At 38.8% G+C, this 22035-nt stretch overlaps 1 protein-coding gene across 3 annotated transcripts in view; it reads left to right on the top strand.

Annotated features, from left to right (window-relative positions):
• Positions 1-22035, top strand: part of SGCD (sarcoglycan delta) — a 1043506-nt gene that overhangs the window by 792511 nt on the left and 228960 nt on the right. For all 3 annotated transcript variants that reach the window (XM_038005626.2, XM_073010561.1, XM_008015117.3), the window contains one exon: positions 11564-11665. In XM_038005626.2, the coding sequence (XP_037861554.1) occupies positions 11564-11665 (102 nt within the window). The remainder of the gene's footprint in view (positions 1-11563; positions 11666-22035) is intronic.

Genomic DNA, 22035 nt, shown 5'->3' with positions numbered 1-22035 from the left:
GCAATTCAGTAGTAAAGAAAATTATACTTATTCCATGTCTGTGTGGAGGCAGGGGTAGTCACTGTTGTTTGATTTACTCACACCCAGAAAAAGTGTAGAGCAAAGAATTCCTGTTTGTGCTTTACTTTTGGAAACCATGAAATATGGAAAGTGTTCAAACACAATAGCCTTGAATCTGTAAATCATTAAAAGCAACCTTATGAGATTTTATAAAATGGATGAGAAATTACAGTTTTGATCCACTGAGGCACCAAAGCAATCTGACAGTTACCTAGGTATAAGGTTCTCTAGCTCGCTCTCTTGCTCTTACTCACTCTCTCTCTTCCTCCTACTCACTCTCTCTCTTCCTCCCTCTCTCTCTCTCACACACACACACAGAGAAAATGATCTAACCAATATATGAGCTTTAGCATTATGGTAACTAGAGAGTAAAAAGGAAAAGAAGGAAAACTATATATCAACATCATTGGCCAAAGAAAGAAAATATGAACAAAGTTGAGATTACATGCCAAATGACAAAAAGGATCAACAGCTGTGACCCAGACGATGATGGGGTCATCTGGTCCTCTCCCTTGCTGTTGGGTTAATCATGCAGGACTGATGATGTCACCATTTATAATGCTCCCTGGAAAAGAAAGCCAGTAGCTGCCTCAGTAGCCTGTCACACAATTTAATTGCCTTGATCACAAAACATTCCCTGTGTCTTATTCAGCTCTGGCTTGCTTCACTCTAGAAACCCTTCATCAAGTTGGACTTTAATGGAAACAGAACGTTGCCTAGCATGTCCTTTTAGTAACCCCACACAAAATGTGGACAAATAACAGTCATGTTTTAACCTCTTTAACCTACTACCTCTTTCCCCAAGCACATATCTCTAAATCAGTTCTCTTTATAGATTAGGGGAATTCCAAAGCACATCATTGCATGTCTCTTGAACTGGATTGCTTTTTTTTTTTTCTTGGTGAGCGTCATATTTCTCTTACAAAAAAAACCCCCACCTTGTTAGGGTTGTATTTGTATGCTGTAAGACTCACTCATTTTAGGTATATAACTGAGTGATTTTTAGTAAATTTACTTTTATGCAGCTACAACCACAATCTGATTTTAGAGCATTTCTGTCACCTCAGTAAAATCCCTTGAGTCTATTTATAGTCTTCTCCTATTCCCACTGTCAGCCCTAGGCAACCACTAATCTACTTTCTGTCTCTATAGATTTGCTTTTCTGGAAAATACATAAATGAGATCATGCAATATGTGGTCTCTTATGTTTGTCTTCTTTCATTTATCATAATTTTTGAGGTTTGTCCATGTTATAGCAGGTACTTGTATTTCATTTCTTTTGATTGCTAAATAGCATTCCATTGCATGGATGTAGAATATTTTACTTATCCATTCATCAGTTAATAGTCATTTAGGTGTTTTCCACATTTTGGCTCTGATGAATTATGTTGTTGTGAACCTTTATGTATAAGTGTTTGTGGGGACATAGGTTTTCATTTATGTATAAGTGTTTGTGGGGACATAGATTTTCATTTATGTATAAGTGTTTGTGGGGACATAGGTTTTCATTTATATATAAGTGTTTGTGGGGACATAGGTTTTCATTTATATATAAGTGTTTGTGGGGACATAGGTTTTCATTTATGTATAAATGTGGGGACATAGGTTTTCATTTATGTTTAAGTGTTTGCGGGGACATAGATTTTCATTTATGTATAAGTGTTTGTGGGGACATAGGTTTTCATTTATGTATAAGCATTTGCGGGGACATAGGTTTTCATTTATCTTGGGCAGAGAGCCCAGAGGGGAATTATGGGTCATGTGGTAACTCTGTGTTTAAATTCTTAACAGGCAGGCCCTTTTCCAAAGTGGCTGCAACATTTTATGTTCCCCTTAGTAGTATATGAGGGTGCATGATATTTCTACATTCTTGCCATCATGTGTGCTACTCGTTTGTGTGTGTGTGTGTGTGTGTTGGAAACTCCCAGAAGGAAGGAATGCAATCTGCAACTCTTCTTGCCTTTTCATACAGTGTTTAGCACAGGACTGGGCACACAGTAGAAGCTTAACAGTGTAGCATGACATGTGATGGTTAAGAAATTTTGTATTGGAGTTAGACTGCCAGGTTCTGTAAGCATTGGTTTTCTCTACTGTTAAATGGGGCTAATGGTGCCTACCCTTTTGAGTTACAATGAGGGTTAATGAATACATTGCAGACCATATGCTTTGTCTAACATATATGGAAATGGTAGCTTTTGTTACTAATGCTTTAAAATTCACATGGATGAGCACTTTCTGAACAATCTCTAGTTTAGCCAATTTCTTTTTTTCTCTTGCAATTAGATATTTAGGTATAGGCAATGTACTGAGCCCCCAAGATGAAATAATAAGTAGCACCTTATTTCTCATTGCAAGAAATTTGAAGTTTAGTGACTGACAACAGATATAAATGGGCAATTACAATGTATGTAATATAACATATAAAAGGAAATATGAGATGAGAGATATGATATGAAAAATCCCATATGATCCAGAAAAGACATCTAATCATAACCTAAGGACTGCAGAGAGGAGCAGAAGCACTGGGAAGAGTATTGCTGGCCAAGGGAAGGACATGAAACATTTACAAAGATTCAAAAAGGGAAGGGGTTTGGAAAAATCACGAGCATGTTCTGTGACAGAGTGAAGGGACACTACTGAGAGACAAGGATGGAGAAGTGAGCAGGTGTAGTCATGAAGTGTGCTGAAGATTACATTAAGAAGTTTGTTCTTTACTTTTGTTGCTATCGTTCTATTAAGTGTTAGTGTCTGAGGAGCTACAAAGAAGATGGTTCAGTATTCCAAAGGTAGAAGTGACCATTTATAAAGAGAAGAAAGCTAGAGCAGTCTCAAACTTTATACTAGTCTAATATAGCATTTCTCAACTTAAAAAAAAAACATTGCCCCTCCCCCTCCCCCAGAGGATGTTTACCCATTTTTCCCTATTTGTCACCCCGTGAAATGTCAATATTAAAGATATATTGTATATATACTTCTTATGTAAACATATTTGTGTTTTCTAAATTAAAAGAATAAAAATTTTGTATGCCTCCAGCCCCCCAATAATTAATTTTTGTCCACTGGGGACTGTATCCCCGTGATTGGGAATACATACTCTAATAAATTGGAATCTGAAGTAGGAACAGATATAGATGTTAAGATTTTTGTCATTCCCCACACTACCTTTCAAAATACAACTATTTGGAATGAATAAATTCTATCACTCTACAGATATTTTCTGAACACATAGTATTTGCCAAACCATAGGAACTGAGACTACAGCAGTGAATAAAACAGTCAAAAATCCCACCCCTCATGAAGATTACATTCTACTGCAATCTATATATAATTGTTTCACTCTTGGATCCAAACTACGTAATGCCTGCCATTAAAACTGCTCCAGCAAGAGATTATCTTGAGACTTGTTTGTTAAAACAGGTCTTGGCATTTCTTTCAAGCCTGAAAATGTGCTGACAGAATTAAAAACCCATCCGATGCTGATGCAGGGGGAAAATCAGAGGAGCAAAAAAATAGCACCTTTTTCTGTTAATAGATTTTATTAGTGGGAAAAACTGTTTTACACACATATCAAAATATCAAAAATTACACAATAGGGCTGCAACCTACTCATCTAACAGGCATCAATGTTTGCCTTTTTCTGAATAAATATATGAACTCTGGGTGTTTTTACGTCAGTCTTTAATCTGTACACATCCCTAGGAGTCCTGGGCATGGGGTGGATCCTGGAACAGATCAAAAATGCCTTTTCAGCAGTGTCCAGTAGAATGTGAAAAATAGCACTATCTTAAAAACAACATAATAGCAATTTCCAGCCCCATCCCACAAGAACCAACAGAAGTCCACCTCGCCCAGAATTTTGCAGACATCCTGGTATCTTACCCTGCACCAGTGGAAAGGCCTCTGGGACCACTGGTCACTGCCCTGCACTGGCCATACTGAGAGAACACTGGTCCCCACCACATGATCCCTGGAGTCCAAATGTTCTGCGGCTCCTGGAGAAGGGAAACTTTGGTGAGGTTACAGCCATTTCCTTTGGAAGCCTTAACCCCTCCTTGGGACACGGGAAGGCAAATGGTCTCTAGAGTACATGGGAGGCACAGATCTTTTGTCTACCGCCCCCCACCCATCCCAGTGGGAAAATACCTCCTCTTCTTCTTGCCTCCTTTCCCAGCACATCTAGCACAGTTCATTCAATGAGATTCAATTAGATTATAAAAGATAGGAAACCCCACTGCTGTTAGGCTACTGCTGCTTCATTCTCAAAATCTCTAAGCCAAGGAATTACAAAGCCCAAGAACCTGTTTGAAATGGTGACAAAGGGAGTCAGGGGCAGGAGATATGAGGAAAGAAAGAAGTGATGTGGAAAGAACCAATATTTCAGTCTATTATCCTGCTACTCAGAATTCTCTTTATTCTGTACTCATCTTCTAGAAAACTGTGCAAAACAATTAACCAGTCTAGACCAGACAAAGAATGAGGAGCAAATGCTGTAGTCCTTGGACCAGCCCAGAGGGTGGTTCCCTAGAGTCCACCTACCTGTGCCCCTCTTCCTCTGCCCCTAGCCTCTGCCTTTTCTGAAAGATCTAACTGAGGGCTTAGGGGAGACTCTAAATTAGACTGAGAAAATAATAGGATTTGCTCTTGTGTTTTTGAAAACTCCTATTCTGAGTGAGTACCACACCCAGTATGGGAATCGTCACTGGTGATCCTGCAATGAGCAGGGCTTTCAGAATTCTTATCTTCACTGGGATTACAGTGGGAGCCTGGCCTCCTCCTTCTATCTCAGATGTACCTTACAGACTTCAGGTAAGCACTTCATTGGACAGCACTCATTCAGTCAAGACCTGCTATTCCCCTATTGGGCTACTATAATTTTCATGCTTGCCTTAGTGAAAATTAGTTTCACCATTTAAAGAGGAAAGTAAAATATCATCTATTTTTCTACATACTTTTTCTAATTATTCTAGGAATGATATTCTCTCTCCTTTACCTTTTTTTTTTTTTTTTTTTTTTTTTTGAGATGGTGTCTCGCTCTACTGCCCAGGCTGGAGTGCAGTGGCACAATATTGGCTCACTGCAAACTCTGCCTCCTGTGTTCACGCCATTCTCCTGCCTCAGCCTCCTGAGTAGCTGGGACTACAGGCACCCAATACCACGCCCGGCTAATTTTTTGTAGTTTTAGTAGAGACGGGGTTTCACTGTGTTAGCCAGGATGCTCTCAATCTCCTGACCTCGTGATCCGCCCGCCTCAACCTCCCAAAGTGCTGGGATTACAGGCATGAGCCACCGTCCCCAGCCCTCCCTCTTTAGTTTTTTGGAGAGAGGATTTTGCTGTTGCACAGGCTGGAGTGCATTGACGTAATCATAGCTCACATTCCTGGGCTCAAGTGATCTTCCTGCCATAGCCTCCTGAGTAGCTGGAACTACAGGCATGTGCTACCATAACCAGCTAATTTTTATTTTTATTTTTTTAAGAGATGGTATCTTGCTATGCTGCCCAGGTTGTTCTTAAACTCCTGGCCTCAAGAAATCTTTCTGCCTCAGCCTCTCAAAGTGCTGCAATTACAAACATGAACCATTGGGGCTGGCCTGATTCTCAATCTTCTAAATACCTCTTTTACATCTTATTGGGAGAGAAGCTGTAGTTCATAATTGACCTAAAACTCCAATCTTAATAATGTCCAAAACTTCTTATGCAGTAAAAGGTGAAATGTTTTTTAGTAAAGGTGATATCAAGGTGCTTTGATGGGTTTCCAATCCAACCTGATTGTTACAAAGCTAGAAAGGAGACTATAAATGTGGGAACATATTAATATTTAGTTGGCTACTCTAATAGCTTTGTATTATATTTTGGAAATAGAGGCCAGTAACACAAATTCACACTATTTGATAGACCTTTCCCACCAAATACTATTAGGCAGACCTAAAGACAGGGAAGTAGGCTAGAAAAGTGAAACTGATCATGAGTAAGAATAGGAAATCCTGTAAGTGGAAAAATAATAGAGATTTGGTACGTTTGGGATAAGTTTGCTGCCATGAGATGTATGTGAGGGAAGATTAAATTACTTATTGCAAAAAGAGTTACTTGGCTTGGATTGGATTTATATTTCTTGAACTGTGGTCATCTCTGTACCTTGTTCACTGTTATTTGGCTATTACAGACTGTCTTACAGGGTGGGATTTGGAGGGGCCTTCTCTTCTTGTAACTTGTCATGGCACATAGCACTTGATTATACACACAGTGGGTTCTCCAAAAATGGCAGAAGATTCCTTCTGATTATGTCTGGGGGTGGGCAAATGTTGGGTTGTAAGTAGGATCCCCTAGACCCTGGGAAAGTGTAATAAAAGTACCATAAAAATGAATGGTGTTAGGCTTAGGATTAAAGATGGTTCTATCTGTTAATATTGCTGACTGCAGTTACCCAATAAGCTAAAATCAAAGTGACATTAATAAGAAACCCAGCAGTAACCATAATGACATTACTTTTGTGTATATTGAGGATTGGGTTACCCTTAGCTATTATCCTAATGGCTATGAATATAAAGTCTCAATTGGAAAGAATTGAGTTCAAATTCATTGTTCTATCATTAGCTAGCTGTGTAATTTTGAGCGAGTTACTTAACAACAAACTTGCTCACTTGTAAAATAAGGAAAATAATAACTATCTCATAATAACATTGAAGAGATGACATGGGATAATTTATATATAGTACTTAGTACATTAGATATAGTGTACATTCTAGATAAGTGTTGATTTTTAAAATAAATCACCAAGGAAAGCTTTATTTTTTGTTACTTAAGGATTTTTATTTAAATTACTATTGGTGTTTCTAGAAGATTTTAGAAAATTAGAACATACAGGCCAGGCATGGTGGCTCATGCTTGTAATTCCAGCACTTTGGGAGGCTGAGGCGGACGGATCACCTGAAGTCATGAGTTTGAGACCAGCCTGGCCAATATAGTGAAACCCCGTCACTACTAAAAATGCAAAAATTAGCCAGGCGTGGTGGCCTGCACCTGTGATCTCAGCTACTCAGGAGACTGAGGCAGGAGAATCTCTTGAACCTGGAAGGTGGAGGTTGCAGTGAGCTGAGATCACGCCATTGCACTCCAGCCTGGGCGACAAGAGCAAAAAAACTCTGTCTCTAAATAAATAAATAAATAAATAGTACAGATAAGCAAAAAGAAGAAAGTAGAAAGCACTCATAACTCAGACATACAAAGATATTAAATATTAACATTCGAGTATATTTTCCCCTAGAATTTTTCTCCAATAAAATTTCCTTGAGAATTTTATGTTATACCCAGATGAGTATATGTGTATATATGTATCAATGTGTATATATATTAAACAGTTATTTTTAAGTGGACTCTCTCTCTATATATATATATATGTGTGTGTGTGTGTGTGTGTGTGTGTGTGTGTGTGTATCCCCTCAACTGATTGCTTCAGTCAATAATGCATCATGAATATTTACCTGCACTCTTACATATTCCTCTGCAAGAACTACATCATATTCCCTTACAGTATGTTCAATTATTTTAACATGCGACTTTCGATAGTTTTTATTTTTTCTCTTATTAAATGACATGGTGATGAACAACTCTAAAGCTAAATACTTTCACATTTACACAGTTATTTCCTTAGGATAAAATCCAAGAACTAACATAATAATTTTTGGTAACAATGAAGGAACTGAGGTAAATTATGAAAAGCACAGAGTATAGTAAGTCAGTCATCAATAAATGGGGGAGGAAAGGGGATATATGTATGTAGTGTAAGAAAAGAAGTTGTTTGGAATAGACTTGCTGTAGTACCCCAAATGTAATCTTTTGTTTAAGAATATTTAGGAGTTCTTGTTTGTTTTGTAATCATATCATGCATGTAATCATATGCGTGTAAACATATCAATGTCTTCTGACCTCAGTGGGGAAAAATGTCAACATAGCATGCAGACAGATGAAGCAGCATAGTCAGTTTATAGAAGTCAGGTTTAGTATGTGTTTCTGTGTAAAGGTTTGCCTCTCCAGCTATCAGAAATGAGGACTAACAATCCAAAACACAAGCTAATCCGTCTGTCTCTTTTGGGAGGGTTGGAGTTGCCTTTGGACATCTGCATTGTCGTCTTTCCCTTTGTTGCAGGTTCCACCTGCTGCGGGTGAGACACGTGCCATGTCCCCCAGCCTGTTGCCTCTCACACTGGGTTTGATTGCCCAGTCGGGTTCTCTTGGCAGAACTGTCTCCAGGAGTGCCAGAATAGAAATATACAGATGGCACGCTATCCATGGAGGAACAATTTTGACCTGCAGGATCTGTTCTGATCCATAGGCTGAAGCACATTTATGAAGACAGAATAGGGAAAAGAACCCATTTTCCACTTGGTCATTCAACTCCCTGTGTGGCATCCATACTGAACGTGTTGAGATATACAGCACAATGGCAATGGCAGACAGAAGAAGCTTCAGGAGGCTGAAATAACATAGATAACATAGTGAGGTAGGTTGGGTGGAGACTGTGCAAACTAGAGACCGTATGGTGTGTCTAGGCAGGGGCGGCTGCTGCTCACCTCAGCAGACTCTGGCAATGGGAGAGCAGGCCCAGCATGGCCATTCCTGTTTAACTGGAGAAACTAGAAACCTGGATTTTTCATTCATATATTTTGCTTTTCAAATGTTACTAGAAAATAGAGGAACACATAAGAAATAACAAAGCATGTTCATAGTGTGTGTGTATATACACCAAACACACACATGTATGCGCATACACACACACACACACACATTCCTGGGGGGAGAAAAAACACGGTGGAGGGATGAAAATAGAAATTTGACTTATTTGAATATTTGTTATTTTGTAGATTTGACTTTGGTGCCACATACATAGTTTACATAAAACAAAATTGGACTTTAAAAAAGCTGTCATGAAAAAATGAGAAGAAAAAATGAAACAAATCTCACTGGGTATCATGTTAACAGAATAACCCCACAGAAAGGAATTATTTCAAGTGACTTTGAAATTCCACGGTTTGACTGTATTTTCCTAGTAGGATATACTTTAAAGGTTTTTAAAAACAAATTCTACATCTTTTTTTTATTAACCATAATATTAGTGCAGTAGTGACGTTGGTGTTCTGAAACTATTCTGTGTGTGTTGTGAGTTAAATGAATAATCGTGTTGGTATTATTCAGAAAAGGGATTTTTGGTATGAAAGAAAGGTAGTAACATTATAAAATCCATGAGATAAAATGGAAATCTTCAAGTCCTGAATTTGAGTTGAAGTTTCATGTTAAATCATATTATTTTTACTAAACACACAACACACACATACCTTATTTTCCAGCTCTTTCCGCAGAAACAAAGCCTCACCCAGTAACAATCAGTATCCAAAGCTCCCAGTTGTAGTTTCTAAATACCAGTTCTCACTGAAATGAACCAGGGCTTCTTATTAAAAATGGCTGATTACAATCATGGGGAAAGACTGTAGGATTACCCTGTAACATCTCACATAGAAGAGAGACGTCCATCAAAGACTACGTGGTTGTATTAAAAGGGTGCAGCAGTCAACGGAAAAAACTCCTTTACTGAAGTAGGGAAATTAGAAAATTATAATGATAATAATTGGGCTATAATGAAACAAGTGAAAATGTTTATAGTCATAGTTAAACAGTAGAATCCTCATTGGTTTGGAAGATACTAGGTGGAAGATGTTAGATAGCCAATTCAGTATATTAAAGATCAACAATAAAGGAGGGAAAATCCAGCTCTATCAATTCCTCTGTCAACTATAATTTAGAGTTAGCAGATAGTTGATGAGATGAAAGTAAATTAAGAACAATAGAATTAGGATATAACCAGTTTGAAACCTCTAGTGAAATCGTCGGTCCTCTAGGCAAAGACTACACTGGCTGATAACTTCATGGCAAAAAATGTTATGTGCCTACCGATAGAAGAATATCCCATGAATTAAGTAAAAAATGTCCCTCACTCCACCTCAAAGATGTTCATGTATAATCTCAGAACCCATGAATGTATTACATTACATGGAAAAGGGGAATTGAGATTACAGATAGAATTACAGTTACTGATCAGGTGATCTTCAAATGGGGAGATTATCCTGGGTTATCCAGATGTGCCCAGTGAAATCACAAGGGTCCTTGAGAATGGAAGAAGGATGCAGAAGATTCAGTGTCAGAGTGATTTTATGTGAGAAAAACTCAAATCAGCCACTGCTGACTTTGAAGATGGAAGTGAGGCCATGAGCCCAGGAGCCAGAAAGAGCAAGGAAATTGATTCTCCCTTTAGAGCCTCCAGCAACGGACATAGCCCTTCTGACCCCTTGATTTTAGCCCATTGTGTCCTGGTCAGACTGCTAACACACAGAACTGTAAGATAATAAATCTGTGTTGTTTTAAGCCACCAAGTTGTATTATTTGTTACTGTAACAATAGAAAACTAATATACCCCATTTCCTAGGATATATTCTTTCTAGAAAATTGCACCTGAGTCTGATTAAGCTTCTTGATGTAACTACCAATTTATAGGAAACATAACAAATAGAGGAACACATTACATGAAAGTATGGGAATGTTCAGCAAAATCTGAACTGTGGGAAATTCTATTTTTAAAATGACATTTATCAAATAAAGTATATGTGTATATATTTGTATATGTGTGGATGTATGAGAGAGAAAATGACTGGAAATTTTAGGAACTGATCTAGTATTTTATGTAGCAAACAATTGCTGGAAGGAACTTAATTCAAAAAAGCAAATTATAGAGAAAAAATATTAGTGAAATTTGAACATTGACACTGGGTGTTTGATATTAAGGAATGATTGTTACTTCTCGAGTATGTGTGTGGTAATGGGATTATGGTTATATTTAAACAAAGAAGGGGAGCGTAGGTGGCCATAATAGATAATAATAGCCATAAATTGATAATTGTTGAAGATGAGTGTTAGGTACATATGTGTTTGATATCTGTTCTTTCTACTTTTACATTATTTCCATAACAAAATATTTAAAAAAAATATTAGCAACTAACTTGACTCTTTAAATGTTTGTGACTCAAACACACATGTCCAAAGTCTGGATTTAACCAACAGGCTGCCAGCTTGAAGTATCTGTAGAGTTTTGGAAATAGGATCTTTTACTTTTCCTGGAGTATTATCCTTTTCTCTCCTCCTACTTACCTTCTCCCTCCATTCTTTCTGTGCTGCCTAGCAAAATTGCCCCCTGCCCCAATCTGTATATGTGGATGACTAGAGGGCATTCAAATTGCTTGGAATAGAATTTTCTCAGAAAGAGTGAAAAAGATAATATGCATAACTGCATTGAACAATACCTCCTAATATTTTACATGTTCTTTGAATACCCATCCTCATTCCACGCCTATCAAAAAAAAAAAAAAATAGGCAATAACTTTCCATTTTTGACAGCCTGAGGTGTTTTGAAATTTTGGCTAATCATATCTTCCTTGTTATCTCTGTGTTCTATTTCAGGATGGAATGGGAAACCTGAGGATCACAGAAAAAGGTCTAAAGCTAGAAGGAGACTCCGAATTCTTACAACCTCTCTACGCCAAAGAAATCCAGTCCCGACCAGTAAGTTTCTGCTGAGAGAAGAAGGCGTTACTGTTGTTCTAGAATCTGAATCTAGAGGAATTGATCTTGCTATCAGCTGGGTACAGAGGACTGGGATGGGGAGTAATGCTGGTAGTAAGATGAATTCGCTTTCACTTCTGAATCTTTGAGTATCATCACAGCAGTGGTAATGTAAGCAAGTGTGATGACCTCTCTGAGCCTCTTTCCATTCCTGCTGAATAGAAGGTAACAACCCCATGCTACCCAACTTTATAGACTGTGTCGCAAATAAGGCAAGACAGCAAATGTGGAAAAGCCATAAATAGTATACAAATGCATGATAATATTGCTGTTTATTTTATTCATCAAGTGCTTCAAAGCCATTTTTAGAAACACAGAACTAAAGAACTAGAATTTTGTTTTTCATTAAGACTTTACACTATGTAGCTGGTGTTGGTTAGGATCAGTTCAATATCAGGCTGAGTGCAGTGGCTCACACCTGTAATTCCAGCACTTTGGAAGGCCAAGGTGGGCAGATCACCTGAGGTAGGAATTTGAGACCAGCCTGGACAACATAGTGAAACCTCGTCGTTACTAAAAATACAAAAATTTGCCAAGTATAGTGGTGAGCATCTGTAGTCTCAGCTACTGGGGAGGCTGAGGAAGGAGAATTGCTTGAACCCAGGAGGTGGAGGCTGCAGTGAGCCGAGATCACGCCACTGCACTCCAGCCTGGGCAACAGAGCAAGGCTCCATCTCAAAAATAATAATAATAATAACAATAATAATTCAATAGCAACAGCTACATTCTGAAATGATATTTAAATAATCACAACAGAGTGTGTACCCTGTTCTAGGCATATTGCTGTTTTGCATGCAGTCTCATTATCTAATTTAGTCCGCAGATTTGTCCACTGAGGTGGGGACTATTGCTGCCTCTATTTTGTAGATTAAAGAACTGAGGCTTGGAGAAGTTTCATGTCAAAAGCTTCATACTTGTAGCAGGACAGAGATTTCAAGCCTTCTCTGTTAACCACTATTTCCTACAGAAGCCTTTTCTTTCATACCTTCTTTTCTTTCTTGTTGCTGTAGCAGTGATTCCTACATATATACCTTGCCTTTATTAACCACTGTTATTCCAAATTGTGTGGGGTTCTTTTAGTGGTTTTGTTTTTTGGTTGGTTGGTTTCGTTTGTTTAGTTTTTATTTTTGTTTTTTAGTGAGGTGATAGAATTTGCTGCTTGAAAAGGATTATTAATGCATTTGCTCTGCCTCGGATTGATCCCCCTTCACCTGCGAGCGTAACGTGAACGTTCCCCCAAAGCATTACTTGCATTGTGTGCATTGATTAGCATAATTATGGAAATTCAGCAACTTGGTGCAGTGGCTAATTTTATCTGAATGTTATCCAAAGTCTTGAATTGTATTAAACTAGTGCCACTACTAAATTTCAAATAGATTTGCTTTCTTGTGTGCTTAGTAAAAGAGAGGGAGTCAGGATGTTAAAACCATCCAAAATAGCAAATGAATTTAGCCATCCAATGATTATTTATAAAATGTAACTGGAACCTATAGTACATTGTCTTGGGTACTTAAAGTACAGAGTATTGTGAACATATTTACTGTCATTGAGAAACCTATACCCTAGAAGGAGTAATGAGGTGACCCTGTAACATGGAGAGTCAGATGATAATTCTGCCTTGGACAGAATAGAGACAGTTTTAAGCATTTAAGAAATACCTGTTCTATGCATTGCTCTTAATTTATACCTTGTTTTCCCAACCTGGCAATTTGGTTAGTTGTCATAGACCTGTTTCTAGTTGAACTTTAGACAAATAGTCTTACCTGTATTAAACTTGTTTAACTCACTAGTTTAGTTTGGTCATTTCCCTCTATGGATGTTGGTGTACGTTTTCTGTAAAGGGCCAGAAAGTAAATATTTTAGTTTTATTTTTAACTTTTTTTTTTCTTTTTTACAGCTCTCAAAACTTAAACAGCATTCTTAGTTTGGGAGTCATACAACAATAGGCCACAGGCTGTTATTCACCAACGCTTCTAATCTATATTAGGAATAATTCCATAAATATATAAATGCTCTTATTAGACTGGAAGTGGTAAAAGGTAGATTTTACGAACATAAGAAGAACAGCTGATATGTGTTGAGTAAAACATTCTGAAATAAGTTTCCTTGGTAAAGAATTAGTCATGTCAAGATACTCGGAAATGTGTTTTAGAAGACTTGAAAACAGGGTACTGGGTGCATCTGTTGGGTCTGTATGCAAGAATTGCATGTCTAGCAAATGTGTTAGCCAGCCTCTCTGGAAATTGACAGACAACTGATCTCAACTGAGAGATACACCTGCTTGTAACTGTAAAAAGTAATAATTACTTACCTTTACATTTAATTACTTACTTTAATACTGAAATATATGAGCTATATGCAGTGCTTTCAAATCACTGTTTAAAGAAAATAAAAAAGCCCTCAAATTCACTATTTTCCATTGTTTTTAATAACTGTTTTCAAAAATAGTGAAGTTTTATAGCCTTATATGTTTCTAATAACAAAAGAAATATCTTCTAACTGAAGGAAAAAAGACACACAGGTATGCATACATAATAAAATCCATAAGTCATGTGAGCTCTACCTGAAACCTGTGCCCAAATTCACTCGCCCTTCTGCATCACACACCACACCTTAGGTCAAGCCACCATCCATTCTCACTTGCACTACTGCAACAGTCTCTTCACTGTCTGCTGCCTTACCCTTTTAGCCTCATTATACAAATTGTAGCCAAAGTAGTCTTCAAAATGTCAAATCGCTCCACCTCTTCACAAAGGATTTCCCATTGATTTCCTGTTGCATCTGGAATAAAATCTAAAGTCCTCACTAAGGCCTATAAAATGCATTATTAGACATTTTCATTGAGGGCTCCTCTGGTCATCTTTGTGTCAGCTCAGATGTCACCTGTTTAGAAAGATTTCCTTCACCCAGTCAGTCCATTTAGCACAGTAGCCGTATATAAATAGCACATTGGTTTTTATTCCTTATAACTGTCATTCTTTCACATTCTCATCATGTTTATATGTTTGAAAGAGCGGGAGATTGTCTGGATTGTCCCCACTGTATTCCTCAGACCTCTTGCTGTACCTAGCACACAGTATATGCTCAGTAGATGTTTGAGAAACAGAACCAGTGAATCACTGAAAATGAAAGTGTCTCTGAAATCTATTCTGCAGAGGCAAGCACTCTCAACAATTTACTGTTTTGGCTGGGCTCAGTGGCTCACACCTGTAATCCCAACACTTTAGAAAGCCGAGGCGGGTGAATCAAGAGGTCAGGAGTTCGAGACCAACCTGGCCAAGATGGTGAAACCCATCTCTACTAAAAATACAAAAATTAGCCAGGTACGGAGGTGGGCAGCTGTAATCCCAGCTACTCCAGAGACTGAGGCAGGAGAATCACTTGAACTCAGGAGGGGGAGGTTGCAGTGAGCTGAGATCGCTCCACTGCACTCTAGCCTGGGTAACAGAATGAGACTCTATCTCAAAAAAAAAAAAAAAAAAAAAAAAAAGAACAATTGACTGTTTTATCAAACATTTTCCATGCATATGTATTTTTTAACAAAACCATACCTTGAATACTATTCTGTACTGATGCAATGATGGTCTCATAAGATTATAACACCATAACGCGATTTATATTTTTACTGTACTTTTTCTATGTTTAGATAGATACTTCCGTCTGTGTTCCAATTGCCTACAATATTCGGTGCAGGAACATACCATACAGGTTTGTAGCCTAGGAGGAACAGGCTATGCCATACAGCCTAGGTGTGTAGTAGAGTACACCATCTAGGTTTGTGTAAGGACACTCTATGATGTTCACACAATGGCAAAATCACCTAATGACATGTTTCTCATAATGTATCCTCATCAAGTAATGCATGCCTATATTGTTTATTTTGTATACCTCACATTTAAAATTTTAACAGCTTTCCTGAAGTACACTTCTGATAAGTTACAATCTGATAAATTCTAAAATATGTCTGTTCACATGAAACCACCACAACCAAGATAACGAATGTATCCATCACCCCTGAGAATTTCTCCTTGCTCCATTTTAATCCCCCCATCCGGTTGCATCCCTCCTACTTCCCCACCCATGTTCATTTCCTAGAACTTTATATAAATGGAATCATATAGTAAGAGTATCTAAATAATGTTAATAATAAGTTGTCAGTTTATAAAGACCTTTTTTAAAACCATCTATTTAATGTCTAACTTAAGAATATGATTTTTTTTTTTTTTTTTGCCTGCAATGGGGCTGTGTCTTGATTTTCTGGGGAGAGATATTAGAAGTGGTCTGCTTCATAAACATTTAATATTTCCCTTCTGGATAACATCAAAGCACAGAGGACGGAATACGGAATAACATATTAGGCGTGGCACTGAAGGAAGAATTAGTGTTTCTTTGATATGTCCACAAAAACTGAAATCAAGTATGTTGGCATGAAAAGGTGAAAGAAAAAGATTTCTAATATGATAATTTAGTCCACAGGGCTTGTTTCTCCTTAAGCACAAAGGTTATTGCAAGCTGAAAGAAACTGAGGTTCTGGTATTAAGGAAGGTGGGAGGAATGAGTGGTTGGCAGGCAACCAATCGGATCTGCCATGTTTACTGAGTCCTAACCTCACATGATGCTCATGAACCTCACATGTAGTTTTTAGCACCTTTCCATTCACTCCTTTGTTATCTTCAGCTTACTGATTATTTTCTGATGTATCTGACTATTATCTATAGACTACCCCGGGAGACTCTCGTCTGCATAATTACCTGCAGTGTCATTTCTATGTGTATCACAGCTGCCTCCATTTTATGGGGTATCACCTTCTGCTTTTCCTATTGAAAAGAGATCAGTGTCCAGTTGAACAAGATTAGTCAACTACTCAAAGTGAGGACAACTAATGAAGCAACACTTGACTTTATTGTGGTTTTATGTTTCACTGATCTGAGAGGAGCTGAGATTAGTTAAGCAATTCACACAGTGTTCAACATTGTATCTGATTTCATTACTGAAGGTTGCAACCCTACTAAAGTCACTACAAATTGATTAGTGTGATAGCAATCACTTAGGAAGATAAATTAATGAGAAATGTTCATCTTTATAAAGATTTCCATCTGGGAGTTGAATGAAAGCCCTAGGACATTCTAGCTTTCAGCCACATGGATGTACAGCTTCTAAGTGGTAAAGTATCATGCTGTCCAGAAAATAGATTGAGAAGGACACATGCTAAATTAAGTATTCAATCATGACATCCAAAGACAACATGTCTTAGAAATACCACTTGAATGCATTAGCACAGAAGTTTGTAAAGTTAAGGGATTTAATGCTCTACAACTCTATATTTGAATGCTATTTCAATGTGATTGGATATCTTTTTGATTGCTAAGTATAACTGCAAGTTTTTGGCAGGAACTACTAGTAGATAGAACAAATGAATGGGTACTAAGGAAACCTTTATTACTACTTTGTGAGTAAAGGTCTCCTTAGTATTCATTCATTCTTAGACAAAGTTGTATATCACTACTTCTTCAAAGAGGCTTTTTACCTCGCATCTTATGGCAATAGGATTAGATGATGCTTTTGCATAACTTAATGTGAACTAGCAAAGGAAAGGAAAATAGCATTTATTAAGGACCTGTTATTGTTCCACACCTACAGCAATAGGAAAGTCGTATCATGAATTTATCTTCATGTTCACCTCAAACTACATTTGAGAGTGGGTATAGGGCTCCGAGCCTATTGCTGTATTGAATTTAGAAGTTCAGGAGAGGAGAGGGTGGAAAGAAAATTTGAATGGATCAGAAAAATTAATTTACATTAGGAGAATAAAGTGGAAAATTATTATGTAAATATTGTTATGTAAAAAATTATTATGTAAATACATGTTTTTAAAAATATTTTATCCAGTAAAAAATCTTGGCTATGCCTATCTTAAGATATTCTCATGTTTGAAAACCAGCACATAGAACTATAAAGTCATATATAAATAAGGATTTTAGAAGTTGCTTATACCAAGAGGCAGTGTAACAACATGGATTTGAGCATGTACTGTCTTGTTGGACTTGGGTGGCAACTACTAATGCTGCCATTTGCTCAGTGAGTAATCTTCAAACAATTGTTAACCTTTCAAATGCTTGTTTTCTTACCTGCACAGCTGAGATATTAACACTTGGTTGTAAATAAGCAAGATAATGTTTGTTAACTGTTAATACAGAGCTTGACGTAAAGTGAGTGTCCAGAAATGGTAGCCGCTACCTTCATCCCCTTCTGACAATGATGATAATATGATGATTTTCACATCATCATACAGTCCAAATTTCACCTGATGTTTGGATTTCCTCTGAACCAAATGGTCTTGCAACCTCTGCTTGAATATCTTCTTAATGACAGACTTACTACTCTCAAAGAAAACCCATTTTATATTCAATAGCTTTTAGTTTAAAAATTTTCCTTTGCTAAGAATGATGGTTTCCAGCTGCATCCATGTCCCTACAAAGGACACAAACTCATCCTTTTTTATGGCTGCATAGTATTCCATAGTGTATATGTGCCACATTTTCTTAATCCAGTCTGTCACTGATGGACATTTTGGAGGGGGGAGGGGGGAGGGATTGCATTGGGAGTTATACCTGATGTAAATGACGAGTTGATGGGTGCTGACGAGTTGATGGGTGCAGCACACCAACATGGCACAAGTATACATATGTAACAAACCTGCACGTTATGCACATGTACCCTAGAACTTAAAGTATAATAATAATAATAATAATAATAATAATAATAAAGGATATATACCCAGAAAAAAAAAATTTCTTTTGCTGAGCTACCTTCTTCTAAAATTTTACTTTTCTCTCATTCTTCTTAAACATTTTTGCTGGGTCTAGCATTCTTGGCACAGTCTTTCTGAAAAAAAAAAAATAGCTTGATGATATATTTCAAGTACCTTAAAAATGTTTACGCACTCTGATTCAGTAATGACATTTTCACTCATTTTATAACATAACAAAAGCAAAATAAAATATTTAAAGATTAAAACACACATGGAGGGGCCAAGATGGTTGATTAGAAGTAGTTGCGGTTGGCCGCTCTCACCGAGAAGAATGAAGACGGCGTGTGAATCCTGCATCTTCAGCTGAGGTATCCAGGCTCTCTCACTGGGACTGACTAGCTGTTGGTGTGACCCACAGAGAGTGAGGATAAGCAGGGTGGAGTGACGGCCCACCTGGGAGCCGCACGGGCAATCGGGAGTTCCCACCCCCAGCCAAAGGAGCGGTGAGCGATTGCGCTTCCCAGCCCGGGAAACCAAGCTTTTCCCACATATCTGTGTAACCCATGGATCAGGAGATACCCTTGTGAGCCCACGCCACCAGGATCTCGGGACCCAAGAGCACAGCTGTGCAGACTCTCAACAGCTGCACGAGTTGTGACCAGCAGTAGCATGCTGGAGGCTGCCAGAGATGACCAAGTTCCGGGGGGGGGGGGGGGGGGGGGGCGGTGGCTGCCATCACTGTGCCCCAGTCGTTTCCCCTGCTGGTGCCGTGGAGACTAGGTGGTTTGGATGGGAAAGAATTCCCCATAGTGCAATGCAGCAGCTGTAGCAGGTTGTGGCCAGACTGTTTCTGTAGGTGGGACCTGGATCCATCCCTCCTCACCAGACAGGGCCTCCCTGAGGGAATTTCAGCAACTGCAGCCAAAGATTTACAGACAGAACTCTAACTGACCGGGATGGACCCCAGGGGAGAAGCAGCTATGATCTCCAGGCTCAGTAGAGTTAGTCTGCTGGCTCTGAGGAGGCCAGGCAGTCCAGACAAGGAAATTCCCCTGAGCACAGAACACCCACTCTGCCGAGGGGCAGCCAGAGTGCTTCATTAAGCGAGTGGCTGATCCCATGCCTCCTGACTAGGTGAGGCCGCCCCCTCACCAACCCCGCAATAGGGGTTGCCAGATATTTTATGCCGGAGCATTTCAGCCAGCATCAGGTCACTACCCCTCTGGGACAGAGTTCCCAGAGGAAGGAGCAGGCAGCCATCTTTGCTGTTCTGTGGACTCCACTGGTGACACCTCCAGGTGCAGGAGGGACCCAGGAGAATAGGGTCTGGAGTGGACCCCAGCAAACTGCAGCAGCTGTACAGAAGAGGGGCCTGACTGTTAAAAGCAAACAGAAAGCAGCAACAACAACATCAACAAAAAAATACCCACAAAACCCTATCCAAAGGTCAGCAACCTCAAAGACCAAAGGTAGATAAGCTCACAAAGATGAGGAAGAATCAATGTAAAAAGCTGAAAACTCAAAAAGCCAGAGTGCCTCATCTCCTCCAAATGATTGCAGCACCTTTCCAGTAAGGGCATAGGACTGGGCTGAGGCTGAGATGAATGAACTGACTAAGTAGGCTTCAGAAGGTGGGTAATAATGGGCTGGACGAGGTGGCTCTTGCCTGTAATCCTAGCACTTTGGGAGGCCGAGGTGCATGGATCACCTGAGGTCAGGAGTTCAAGACCATCCTGGCCAACATGGCGAAACCCCGCCTCTACTACAAATACAAAAATTAGCCAGGCTTGGTGGCATGTGCCAGTAGTCCCAGCTACTTGGGAGGCTGAGGAAGGAGAATGGCACGAACCCGGGTGGTGGAGCTTGCAGTGAGCAAAGATTGTGCCAGTGCACTCCAGTCTGGGCAACAGAGTAAGACTCTCTCTCAAAAAAAAAAATAAATAAAAGAATTAAGACCACACATCTACAACCATCTGATCTTCAATAAACTTGACAAAGACAAGCAATGGGGAAAGTATTCCCTATTTAAGAAATGGTGCTGGGAGAACTGGCTAGCCATATGCAGAAAATTGAAACTGGACCCCTTCCTTACACCATATACATGAATCAACTCAAGGTGGATTAAAGACTTAAATGTAAAACCCCAAATCACAAAAACTCTGGAAGAAAATCTAGGCAGTACCATTCAGGACATAGGCATGGGCAAAGATTTCATAATGAAAATGCCAACAGTAACTGCAACAAAAGCAAAAATTGACCAATGGATCTGGTTAAACTAAAGAGCTTCTGCACAGCAAAAGAAAGTATCATCACAGCAAACAGACAACCTACTGAATGGAAGAAAATTTTTGCAATCTATCTATCTGAGAAAGGTCTAATATTCAGAGTCGACAAGGAACTTAAACAAATTTACAAGAAAAAAACGCATTATAAAGTGGGCAAAGGACATGAACAGACAGTTCTCAAAAGAAGGCATACACATCGCCAACAAAAGTTTTTAAAAAGCTCAGTATCACTGATCATTAGAGAAATACAAATCAAATCCACGATGAGATACCACCTCATGTCAGTCAAAATGGCTATTACTAAAAGTCAAGAAACAACAGATGCTAGTGAGGCTGTGGAGAAATAGGAATGCTTTTACATTGTTGGTGGGAATATAAATTAGTTTAACCATTGTGAAAGACAGTGCGGTGATTCCTCAAAGACCTGGAACTAAAAATACCATTTGTCCCAGCAATCCCATTACTGGGTATATACCCAAAGGAATATAGATGATTCTATTATAAAGATACATACATGTGTATGTACATTGCAGCACTATTTGCAATAACAAAGACATGGAATCAACCCAAATGCCCATCAGTGATAGACTGGATAAAGAAAATGTGGTACCTCACGTATGTTTATTGTGGCACTATTCACAGTAGCAAAGACTTGGAATCAACCCAAATGTCCATCAATGATAGACTGGATTAAGAAAATGTGGCACATATAAACCATGGAAGACTATGTAGCCATAAAAATGGATGAGTTCATGTCCTTTGCAGGGACATAGATGAAGCTGGAAACCATCATTCTTAGCAAATTATCACAAGGACAGACAACCAAACATCGCATGTTCTCACTCATAGGTGGGAATTGAACAGTGAGAACACTTGGATACAGAGCAGGGAACATCACACACTGGGGCCTGTCAGGGGGTGGGGTCTGGGGGTGGGATAGCATTAGGAGAAATACCTAATGTAAATGATGAGTTGATGGGTGCAGCAACATGGCACATGTATACCTATGTAACAAACCTGCACATTGTGCACATGTACCCTAGAACTTTAATAGTAAAAAAGATACAAAAAAAATGTGGTACATATATACCATGAAATACTATGCAGCCATGAAAAGGAATGAGATCATGTCCTTTGCAGGGCCATAGATGGAGCTGGAAGCCATTATCCTCAGCAAACTAACACAGGAACAGAAAATCAAATACTGCATGTTCTCACTTAAAAGTGGGAGCTGAACAATGAGAACACACGGACACAGGGAGGGGAACAACACA

This window comes from Chlorocebus sabaeus, chromosome 23 (assembly GCF_047675955.1).
Source record: "Chlorocebus sabaeus isolate Y175 chromosome 23, mChlSab1.0.hap1, whole genome shotgun sequence".
Taxonomy (NCBI): domain Eukaryota; kingdom Metazoa; phylum Chordata; class Mammalia; order Primates; family Cercopithecidae; genus Chlorocebus; species Chlorocebus sabaeus.
Note: the sequence above shows the minus strand (reverse complement) of the source record. Positions and strands in the feature narration are given on the sequence as shown.